A 12,139-nucleotide genomic window follows, 5' to 3' on the forward strand; every position below is an offset into this window, starting at 1 on the left:
GCCAGAAATTTCAAAAAGGTATTTATTATTTTTTTGTATTTTTAATATATAATTTTTTTGTATTTATAATATATATAAGTTTATGCAAGTTAATAGATTCGAAAATAAAACTAAAATAAAAACTAAAATCACCTTAGGCCTTTGATTATGATATCGATGTTTTGGTTGCTTGACTTGGTGGTATTCTCGTGCTATAATATTGCTAGAGTTGCTGTTTTTCGTTTTTGCTTTTGAAATAGAATGTTTGTATTCTTGCCACAAAAAAATCTTTTTTTTTACAAACCGATTTCTAGGCTTTTATATAGCCATTTTACAAGAAATTTTATTATTGTTGTCACTTCTATCTTTATTTTTTGCAGGTGCAAAGGGATGGTGGCCACAGTGGTGGTGGTAGAGGGCAGTTGGCCATAGGGGCGGCGGCTAGCTGATTTTTTTAGGGTTTTTCTTTTTTTATTTTAGGTATTGGGCTAGGGTTTGAAATTGGGCTTGGGTTTGGGTTTGGGTTATGATGGGTTAGTGGGTTTAACTTAGGTGGGTTAGGTTTAGTAATTGGGCCACTCGGGTTTGGATGTAAACGGGCCAAAATTGGCCTACAACACTCTGTTTATTTGTTTCAATCAAACTCTGATTAGTCTAGATTATTTTATTATTTGACCTACAAATTTAGACTATTAATAGGTTTTTTTTTACAATATTAGAAAATACACCCATTAGAGATTAGAACTTATAACACTTTTGGAGAATTTTATATTTATGTTTTGAGGGTTCTTTGTTTTCGGAGTTTAATTTTTGTCTCCATCTTTTGTGCTCTTCGTTTTTTTGTCATTATAGTAAAATTATCTTTGCATGTGATTTTATGTGCTCTTCGTTTTTCCATGTTAAATTTGTGTGTTCAATTTCTCCATTTCTTCCACTATTTTTACTTATTCATTGCTCAATCGTGCTTATCCCCAACAAAAAATAATCACAAGCATTACATATTTTGGGAATTAATTTAAAGTTTTACAATAATGGAGACAAAAATCCTCAAAAATTCAAAAAGTTACAAAAGTTTAATATATATTATTATGTGTAGACAAGTTAATTTTTGAGTTTTTTTATTTAATTTGATACTTGTAACAATAAATTTTAATGGTGACTATTGATATAATTATAAGTTTAAATTTTTTGGAAAACAAAAATTAAGTTTTGAGTTGACACATACTATGCAACAAGCAAAATAAAGAGCACAACCAAAATGATTACGTAGTTTCTGCCAGGCCTTACTCAAAGAGATGAATCCACTATAAACTTCACAATACAACGAAATTATTTAAGCCTAACTTGGTGCAACCTCACCGTTGTGCAATTAAGTAAACTCTCTCCCGACTTACTTTAACTACAGTAAGTGAAAATCAACACTCAATAATAGCTCCTCACTGTGAACATTTGAGCTTCCTTTAAATCCATGTATCGCCCATGATAATAATAGAAGACATGAACTTTTATCCAATGTGCAATATTATGCATGAACTTCGATTTTATATGATTTTGTACAATATTAGGATAACCTGATGATGGTGCCCACTATCGCACATTCAATATGTTGCTGCTAATGATTTTCTTCTGTGATACGTTGGATGCTGTGTTGTATAGTACTACTAGAGTAGAGGTAGGCTGCATGCTTATGTAATTGGGCTGATTGAGGAATTAATTGGATTGAATTCTTACTTTCTTAGACACTTAAATGGAAGATTAATCACTAGATATCCATGCACCAAGAATATGTTTTTTTACTTATCTCTTGTTCGAAGGTTTCATGTAGAGGTGTGCATGGGCTGGGCCGGGCCGGGCTGGGCCCACTGAAAATTTCAGGCCCATTTTCTAGGCCCGGGCTCGGCCTGGCCCGAAATATGGGCCTAAAAATTTGCCCAAGCCCGGCCCGAAATAAAATTGTTAAGCCCGAGCCCGGCCCGGCCCGACCCATATTAATTTTTTTAAACTTATTTCATTAAATAAAAATTTTTAAAATATATTAAATAATCAAATACATTTAAAACAAATATTAAAACAAGAAACAAATAAAAAATATATTAAAACAATTTTTAAAACAATACACAAATTAAAAAATAGAATAAAAATTGATTATATTAAAATTAAAATTGAAATATAAATATGATTAAAAATAAAAAAATATATTTATTATATAATTCGGGCCGGGCCGGGCCAAGGCCTGGCCCAAGCCAAAAGAATTTACCCGAGCTCGGCCCATTTTCTAAACGGGCCTCGTTTTTTTGCCCAAACCCATATTTCAGGCCTATATTTTTACTCAAACCATCCCATTTTTCGGGCAGGCCTTCGGGCCGGGCCGGGTAGCCCGGCCCAAGCACACCTCTAGTTTCATGACATAACGTTGGTTTTTTCTCTTACATCTTTTACTGCATATTGTTGTCTTTCATCATGTCAATGTAGAGGTGTCCACGAATCCCACAGTCGAATCCATACAGGTTAAGCTTATCGAATTATATGGATAATTTATGTCAAACCCAACAAAACAAGCATTGCTCTGCTTTAAAATATTTGGGAAATAAAGTGAACCTTCTGTTTATTTTTGGTAGTATTTTGGCATGTATATAAGATTATTATTAGAGATTGGTATCACTTAGACGTTTATTTCTTTTGCTTGTGCAGCAAAGAATCTCATTCTCGCTAGTGTCAAATCAATGAGTTTGCATGATGAAGGGGTGGTGGAATTATGGGTTTCATCCAGCAATTTTGTGTTTACCGAGAATGATGTAAGTAAATACAGGGCCCTTGCCTCTGTTTAGAAGTTGCAGGAGTTTAACAATGCTGTTATCATTTCCACCTTAACAACAGTATTAACCAAGGAACAACTGTCTATAATTGCTTACCTTGTTCCTTTTTAATGAATTCAGAAGTTCCATATATTTGTAACAATCATTGAGAAATCATGCTGAAATTAGATTATCATCACCTCAAATCCCACTATTTTTATATGAAGAAAACTAAGTTGAACTTCTTTCAAGCTGGGGAAAGATGTGATATGGTGGAGATTTTCTGAAAGTGTATTTACCGTTTGACTCACGAACATCTCAAAACATGTTGAATCTAACAGTTGAATTGATTTTTACTATTATCTAATATTTTAATATTTATAATTTTTAATAATTTACTTAATTAAATCGAATGAACCAATCAGACTAAGTGAATTGACTGAATCAAAAACTAATGAGTTGATTAATTCAATCAGTTATCTGATTCAGAAAACTTTCTATTAGATATTGCAAAATATGAGAAATTAATCTCACGATGTTTATATCCCATTTAATTTGCTATAGGGCGGGAATGCTATCAAGAAGTCCCAAACCGAGGCTTGGGAATGCCCTAGTACTCCAAGTTTCCAACAATCAAAAGCAAAAAGAAAAGACTGATGAAAAGAAATTAAGATAAAATAAAATAATGAGAGATAATAGTAACTTAAAAATGAAAATGGAGATGGAGATGGTATGGGCCCTGTTGGGATTAAGAACAAAAATCAACCAAGGTTAACAGAAAGCTTGAGCAACAAGGCTCGACTTTTGCAGGTGAAATAAACAGAATCGAGCTTGAAGTAGAGGTGTGCATGGGCCGGGTGGCCCGTCCCGGCCTGAAGGCCCGCCCGAAAAATGGGAGGGTTTGGGTAAAAATATAGGCCCGAAAAATAGGCTTAGACAAAAAACGAGGCCTGTTAGAAAATAGGCCGGGTCTCGGGTAAAAATTTTTTAGCCCGGGCCCAGCCTGATTTTAATATTAAATTATTTTTAAAAAAATTTATTTTTAATTTTAAGTAACTTTAGTATTTTACTTTACTCTTTTTGTTGTTTTTAATGTTATTTTAATATTGTAAAACTTTTGTTATTAATATAATTTAGTTCTTAATTTAATTTTAATTTGTTTCAATTTTTCAATTTTAATATAATTACTTTTTATTATATTTTTAATTTATGTATTATTCTAAGAATTATTTTAGTCTCATTTTTTATTTGTTTTTTGTTTTAATATTTATTTTTATGTTTTAAATGTATTTGATTTATTATATTTTAAAGTTTTTTATTTAATAAAAAAACAAAAAAATTAATATGGCCGAGCCGGGCCAGCTCGGGCCTACCATTTTTTTCCCGGGCCAGGCTCGGGCCTTAAAAATAGCCCAAACCTGGCCCGGCCCATGCACACCTCTAGCTTGAAGAGCAAAAATGAAAACAAAGAAATAAGAAAGTTTTCTGATGAAATTCAATGATTTCATTAACTACAACTGAATAAAGGCATTGAGCCATTGCATATACCAATTCATGAGCTGGTCAAAATGTCACAAACATTACCTAATCATCACCTACTACCACTAATTACATTGAAACTTGATAAATGAAACTTGTACACTTTGACAAAACTGATTTATCAGCTCAAACACTACCTAATTACATTAAATATGTTACCTACTTAACTCAAATCTGACTAAGTTACAAAACATTACTTAAAGTAACAAAATGAAACCGAAATTGAACTGCTGCATCAATTTCAGCAGCATCTGCATGGCTGTGGGCTGCATGGTCTGCTCTTGGCTGCATGTGCTGCATGGAGGCCAAATTCAACATGCCCAAATCGCAACATATACATTTGACTTCATAACCCCAACACATGTTACTGAACAGCTGTCCACGAATCTCTCTAAATTTGTGACCATTTTCAAATGTTATAATGGGAGAAAGAGGCCACTAAACCCCACCAATTTATTTTGGTCCATTACAAAAGTCTCGACTTTGTACTTGATTTCATTCATCAGAAAATAAATTTTATAAGTTTACGGGAAATATTTTAGTGACTATTTTTATGCTTCATCCTAATAAATTTGTAATGGGATTTAACTGATGGAAAAACTTGATAATTTTTAATTTGGCAACTTTTTATACTAATATTTGGTACTACAAATATTATATATAAATTTAAAAATAGTGAAAATTATTTTTATAAGACAAATCAATATTTGATAATCCCTCATAATATTTTTTTATAATTCTTCAGGTTTTTTTGCGGTAGCTTGGGATTTTTGGTATTCCCTAGCTGGTCCCTCAATCTCAATTTAGACTGGTCAATCTATTTATGGTCTTTTTTAAGGTGATCACCTAGACAAATGCAATGAAATTGAGAAGCTCGTTCGAGGATTCATTTGGGGTCAACGTCTGGTAACTGGAAACCAACTTTAGTGAGCTGGGATAAATGTTGTATGCCTTAGAAGAATGGTGGATTTGAGTTGAGGAAAGTATGATACCACGATAAAGCTTTCATGCTTAAAGTAGCTTTTAATGTCATTTCTAACATGAAGGTGCTATGGGTTAAAGTCCTTCGGAACAAGTATGGGTAATAAGTAAATGGTCATCTTCGATACATCCTTCTAATTGCTCGTTTCTCTGGAGGGCTTTGTCCAATATTTGGGAAGATGTAGTAAATGGTGTCTATTGGGCACGAGGAAATGGGAGAACTGTGAGTTTCTTCGGAACTCAAACAACTTTTCCTGTGGAAGGAACTGATTGAGGTACTCTGTTTGCTATGGAAATAGAAATGCCTTTGTTTTCAGTAGTGGTAAGTTATGGCATTTTTCTTTAATGCAATTTAATTTGAATAGGATTTAATATTTATTCGAAGAACTATTGTTTTTCTTTTATGTATTAATGTAATATATAATTCTAACTTATTAATGCTACCCTCATGGTCTGTAAGTTCTAATGGAATTTACAGCCAAGTCCAAACCACTAGTTCTTAAGGTAAACTACACAATTAGTCTCTAAATTATGGTAGGTTTTTATTTTGGTAGCTTAGCTAAAAAATATTATGATTTGGTCACTAAATTTTTCGAAATTATTTTTCTTAGTCACTCCGTTGTTAAGTGTCACTTTTTAGTTGGCAAAATAACAATTTTAGTGCACAATTTTTATATTTTGTAAATTTGACTATGGTTCTATATAACATTATAAAAAAAACTCAAAACTATTTAAAAAGTAGAAAATTCTATATGAAAATTATAGAAAATTATAAAAAAATAAAATCTCGAAAATATTGTTTTTGAAGAACTAATATGTATGGGAAAAATAGAAAATTATCATTCAATAGAACCCTAGAACAAATTAAAAATAGAACAAAACCAAAAATTATTAGATTATTACATGCTTCCTCAATGTTTTTTGAAATCAAATTAATAATATCTTCAAGTCAAGTTTCATGCCCTTGAAGAACATCCAAAATACATAGGCTTATGCCATTTTTTAGAAAAAAAATTTCAAAATATACCATAAAATTTTCATTTTCAGACTCGATTTAAAATTTTATTTATTTTTTTATAAAATCAAACAGTAAAACAAATTATATTTTGAATTTTTTTTTCTTATAACGAAACAACCATGTCAAGAAACAAAAGAGATAAAAAAAAAGCATACAACCAATAATTTGGGAGAAATTTTGGAAGGTTTATTAATAGTTTTCGCTCATTTTCTCATTTTATATATTTTTGAAATTTTTATTTACTTTTATTTTAATTTAAATTTTTAGAGTTCTCTAAATTTTTTAAAAGAAATTTAATTTTTTGTTATTTTATATAAAATCAGGGTTAAATTGATGAAAAACATAAAATTTGAGAATTAAAATTGTTATTATACTAATTAAAAAAGTGCCAAGTAACCGACAAAATAATTTTGAAAAGTTCAATGTCCAAATTGAAACTTTTTAATTAAGTGGCCAAAACAAAAACTTACCCATAATTTAATAAACAATGGTGTAGGGACTAAATTTTAAATTTATAAAAAAGGATGGGGACTTGTGGCAAAATTTAAAGAAAACTCTTAAAAATCTATAATTATTAGTTGTAATTAAAGTAGACACCAATTGTCAACTCTCACCTTCTTGAAGTCTTCCAGGAAAGATAATCCAACTCATCTATGGCCCACGAATTTATTGGAAAGTAAAAGGTGGGAAACGTATACCGAAATTTCTTGGAAAAGTCGTTTGTCGCTCCCTGTAAATTTCATCTGTTTTTCGCCTTCCACATATATTTATCATCTCATGCATCGTTATGTCATCGTTACTTTCGACTTCCTCATCCATTTCCAGAAAGAAATACGATGTTTTCTTGAGTTTTAGAGGTGAAGATAACCGCAAGAACTTCGCAGATCATCTCTACGATGCTCTAAAGAGGAGTGGCATCATCACTTTTAGGGATGATCCAAAGCTGGAGGTCGGCGAAGAGATCGCCCCGGAACTCTTCAAAGCGATCCAGCAGTCGTGGTGCTCGGTTATCATTTTTTCGGAAACCGATGCCTTTTCAGGATGGTGCTTGGAGGAACTTGCTGAGATTGTTCAACAAAAAAATGTTAACGGGCATAAAGTATTTCCAATTTTCTACGATGTGGATCCATCCGATTTAAGAAAACAAAAAGAAAAAGTTGGAGAAGACTTCGCCGAACACGAAGAAAGATACAAGGAAGATAAAGACAAGATCCAAAAGTGGCGAAATGCTTTGACTGAAGTAGCTAACATCAAAGGATGGCATTTACATAATCGGTATTTCTTCCTTTTCTTCTCTATTTCCTAATTTTAATGACTAAAAAATTGTTTTTTTCTTGGATTGCATGTAATTTTTTGTAACTGTGTTTAATTGAGAATTTCCATATTTCAACTAATGAGCATGTTGTGTATTTTGATGCTCTAACAAATCTTGCTGTCTTTTTCTAGCTTTTGGTTTGCTTCAATTATATTATATTTCATGATACACTCAATTACAAATGAAAAAATGCATTTGAAAGATAGCAGCGATTTTTTATTTCATTGTAGGCACGAATCAGCATTTATCGGAGACATTGTTAAGAATATATCAGCAAACTTATGTCAGACTGTTACAGGCCAATTTTGGGCCATTTTACAAAACCCAAATGGCCCATTAACAAACCCATTTCATATTAAACCCCAAAATAACCCAATACCCATTACAAAAAACCACCTTCAGCCCAATTAACCTACCCAATTAACCTACCCATTAAACCCACTACCCGGTTGGGCCAATACAACCCAACTGACCTAACACCAACCCTAACCCTAGCTCCTAAAGTGACGCCGCAACCACCCTTCTGCCTCACCATGTCAGCCACCATACCTCTCCCCCACCTGCTACCATCTGCTCCATTCCATACCCTGCAGAAACAACAGACAAACAAGACAGAAGCAAGAACATCAAAAAATAATAATATATCATGTAATCAAAGTGGCTATAAAAAGCCGAATGAAACACTGTAAAGGGGTCCGAAGTTCTGCAGTTTGAAAACAGAGAAAATAAGAAATCATTTCCAAATCCAAAACGATTGCAAATTTTCTCAGCATTTAGATAAACAAAATAGCAGCCAAGCAAGGGTAACATCCCAGATCGCAAAATCAGACATTAAACCCTAAGGTGAATAGTCTATTATTTATTTTTCAGTTTTATTTTCAAAATTTTTCTAATATTTATAAATAACTAAATAAATAAAAACAATGCTTAAAACATAAAAAATATAAACAAAATAAAAAGAAAAAAATCAGAAAAATACCTCTCCGGCCGCCGTGTACGGCGGCCAGCGCCATCGTCGGCGAGGCCGCCCGGTGACCGGCCCCTGGCCGGTGCTCTCCCTTCTCCCCTCTCTCCTTTCTCCCTCTTCCCTCTTCTCTCCTTTCCTCGCTCTTTTTTTTCTCCCTTCCCTTACAAATGAATTTTTTTTCGGATTTAGGGCTTTATATAGCCCTCCAAAACGAGGGCTGCTTTTTAACTCCAAAACGACGTCGTTTCATCATAGCCCGACCCGATCCGACCCGACTCGACCTAGGATCCGCGTGTTTTTTAAGGGAGGGGATATTTCGTATTTGGCCCCTCCGATTTTTCAACGTTTTATAATTAAGTTTTTTTATTTTAATTTGGTCCTATGATTTAATATGATTTGCAATGTGATCCCTGTTACTGGGCAGCGTTTTGGAAAGTTTGGAATATTGCGCTTTTGTTCCCCACTGTTTTCTCGCGTGTTTAAATAGGCCATTTATTTTTAGTTTCTTTTTAAATTGGCCCCATAACTTCGTTTTTGATTTAATTTTAGTCCTTTTTTTGTTTATTTTTATATATTTATTAAATATCCTTGTTATTTTTATATTATTATTATTATTATTATTACTATATATATTAGTATATACTCTTATTAAATGTGTGTATGTATTTGTATTTAGTTTTTTTTAGTTATTTTCTTTCAATATTTTAATGCTATTTGTTTTTATATTTCAATACTATTATTATGCTTACTATTAATATTGTTATTATTATATGTATTCTTTAATATATGTATATAAATATGCTTCTACATGTAGGTTTATTTTTTTATTTTATTACCTTTATTGTGTTTGTTTTTGTATTTCAATATTTTTTAATGTTTATTATTAGTATTATTATAATGGTGTACATTTTAGCTATGTATATAGATTTATAGATATATTATTTTAGTTATGTTATATTGTTCTTTTTTTATTTTAATGCCATTACCATTGTAATATAATGTATATTTTGTTATATACGTATGTATTATGTGCATATTATATATATTACGTATTTGTATAGTATTATTTTATTATATTATGTATATGTTGAATATTGTATTATCTATGTATATATGTACATAACTTTAGTATATATATAAGTATATCTTTATGTAATATCAATATTAATATTTTTTTATATGTACTTAACCTTGTAATTATATGTGTATACGTTATGTAAGTATTTTAATGCCATATTGTATATACATTTTTACACTATGCATACATATTTTTAACATTATATTTCATATGTGTACTTTTAACATATTATATATATCTTGCACAAATTTTTTGATACTTTACTCTATACATACCTTTATATAATATATGTATATTTTAGTATTATATATGTTTTTATATCTATGTTTTTAATACCATACTATATGTATTATTATACTTTATTACACAATTAGTGCCCATGTTTTATTGTATATATATATGTCATATTATTCATTTTTATTCATTATTTTCATTATTGTCACTTATATGTCATTATTTGGTGTACATACATTTTTATTATTAGTATTAGTATAAATACATGTTTATGTTTATAGTATTCCTAATATATATTACGTATATCTTTAACATTATTGCCATATTACGACATTCGCTTCAAAATGTTTTAATTATTCCATTTATTTCTTCCAATTTGCTTTACATTATTTCAAAACCCCGATCGTGTTTTCTAATAAATTTCAATAATAAAGGCAATGTACCGGTTTAATATTAAATCATAGAATTTCATCGCTATGTTGGATGGAATTTGTCGATTTATGTTAAAACGGTATATGTACATCCTTCTCAAAAAAAAAATCTAAGAACTTAAAAGTTCTCGCTTTTTAAATCGGATCACGATTGAAATTTAAATTGAACTTGTATTTTTGAAAATCAAGACGACACGTGTTTAAAAGATGCCAATTTTGGGCGTTGCGAGGGTGCTAATACCTTCCTCGCGCGTAACCGACTCCCGAGCCTAATTTTTCCTCTGGATCTTGACGTAGACCCAAACTTAGCCTTCTCGTTGTTTTAGAAAATAAATCAAATAGGTGTCCGATCACACCCTAAAAAAGATCGGTGGCGACTCCTGGTTTATCTTAAAAATCAAATTTCAACTTCTAAATCTTTTTATAAATCGCCACAATTAGCGATCAGTAAATTTTTACGTCGCTACACAGACATATCCAATTATTCATGACGAGTTGGTTGGAATTAGTTTACATTTGGAGGAGTTGTATTCAAAAATAAACATTGGGGAAGACGATGTCCGCATTATTGGAATTTGTGGAATGGGTGGCATCGGTAAAACAACTCTTGCAAGGGTTGTTTACACTCAAATGTCACCTTATTTTGAAGGTAAAAGCTTTCTTGCTGATATTCGAGAAGTTTCAAACAAATGTGGACTTGTCTCTTTACAGAAACAACTTCTTTCTCAAATCTTGCCAAATGAATGCTTCAATTTTTTCAATGTTCATGAAGGGAATGCCATAATTAGCCATAGGTTGTTTAGCAAAAAGGTTGTTGTTGTTCTTGACGATGTTGATCATGTACAACACTTGAAATACTTAGTTGGAAGGCAAGATTGGTTCGGTTTAGGGAGTAGAATCATCGTAACAACCAGAGATGAACATTTGCTCCGATCTTATTGAATCAATGATGTGTATAAGCCTACAACATTGAATCCCAATGATGCACTTAGGCTTTTCAATTTGAAAGCTTTTGATAGTGATACAATGTTGAAAGATGATTTTAGTGAGCTTTCTGAACATATTGTAAATTACGCTGGTGGTCTCCCTTTAGCTCTTGAAGTCTTGGGTCCTTTTTTTGTGCAGTAGAAATTTAGCTCAATGGAGAAACGCAATCGAAAGACTTAAACAAGATTCCAACAAAGAAATTCTTGACACACTCAGAATCAGCTTTGATGGGTTGGAAGAAAAGGAAAAGAATATATTTCTAGACATAGCATGCTTTTTCAATGGAGAGAAGAAAGATTTAGTAATGAAAGTATTGGATGGTTGTGAGTTTTTCCCAGATATTGGAATCGATGTTCTCATTAAGAAATCTCTTATAAAAGTCAGTGATGATAACCAATATTTATGGATGCATGCCTTGTTGCAAGAAATGGGAAGAAAAGTTGTTGAAGAAAAATGCGTTGATGAACTTGGAAAACGTTGTAGATTGTGGAAGGAAAGAGATGTCCATCATGTCCTAGCAAAAAACACGGTAAATCATTGAACAAAAATTTCATACAATATTTTCTTTTTGTCAATATATGATGTAAAACCAAAGCTTAGTCTAATTGATTTACATATCAAATTTTAAGTGAAATTGAGTAGCTTTAAGATAATTTTCATTTGTTGATCATAAATATTAATAAGAACTGGTAATATAAACATTCAATTTTATTGAAATACTCTCATTAGAAAATGTTTTACTTTGTTCAAAATATTTTATTTACTATAGTTCCAACTAAAGATTGTGTATGTAAATTTTCAAAATTTTTAACATA

The 12,139-nt window shown here is 31.3% G+C and overlaps 2 protein-coding genes and 1 long non-coding RNA gene across 3 annotated transcripts in view; 2 read left to right on the forward strand and 1 right to left on the reverse strand.

Moving 5' to 3' along the window:
• LOC107962494 (disease resistance-like protein DSC1) overlaps nucleotides 1-12,139 on the forward strand; it is a 100,313-nt gene that overhangs the window by 85,709 nt on the left and 2,465 nt on the right. The gene's annotated exons all lie outside the window — the stretch shown is intronic.
• On the forward strand, nucleotides 7,012-8,374 carry LOC107962426 (disease resistance protein RPV1). The gene is made up of 2 exons (XM_016898820.2): nucleotides 7,012-7,587; nucleotides 7,858-8,374. The coding sequence occupies exons 1-2, from the start codon at nucleotides 7,100-7,102 to the stop codon at nucleotides 8,036-8,038; spliced, it is 669 nt and encodes a 222-aa protein (XP_016754309.1). The 5' UTR covers nucleotides 7,012-7,099; the 3' UTR covers nucleotides 8,039-8,374.
• Nucleotides 7,818-9,148, reverse strand: LOC107962434 (uncharacterized). Its single transcript, XR_001701614.2, has 2 exons — nucleotides 8,607-9,148; nucleotides 7,818-8,214 (listed from the first exon to the last, which is right to left on the reverse strand). It is a non-coding gene; the product is annotated as an uncharacterized lncRNA (long non-coding RNA).

Source organism: Gossypium hirsutum, chromosome A11 (genome assembly GCF_007990345.1).
Source record: "Gossypium hirsutum isolate 1008001.06 chromosome A11, Gossypium_hirsutum_v2.1, whole genome shotgun sequence".
NCBI lineage: Eukaryota > Viridiplantae > Streptophyta > Magnoliopsida > Malvales > Malvaceae > Gossypium > Gossypium hirsutum.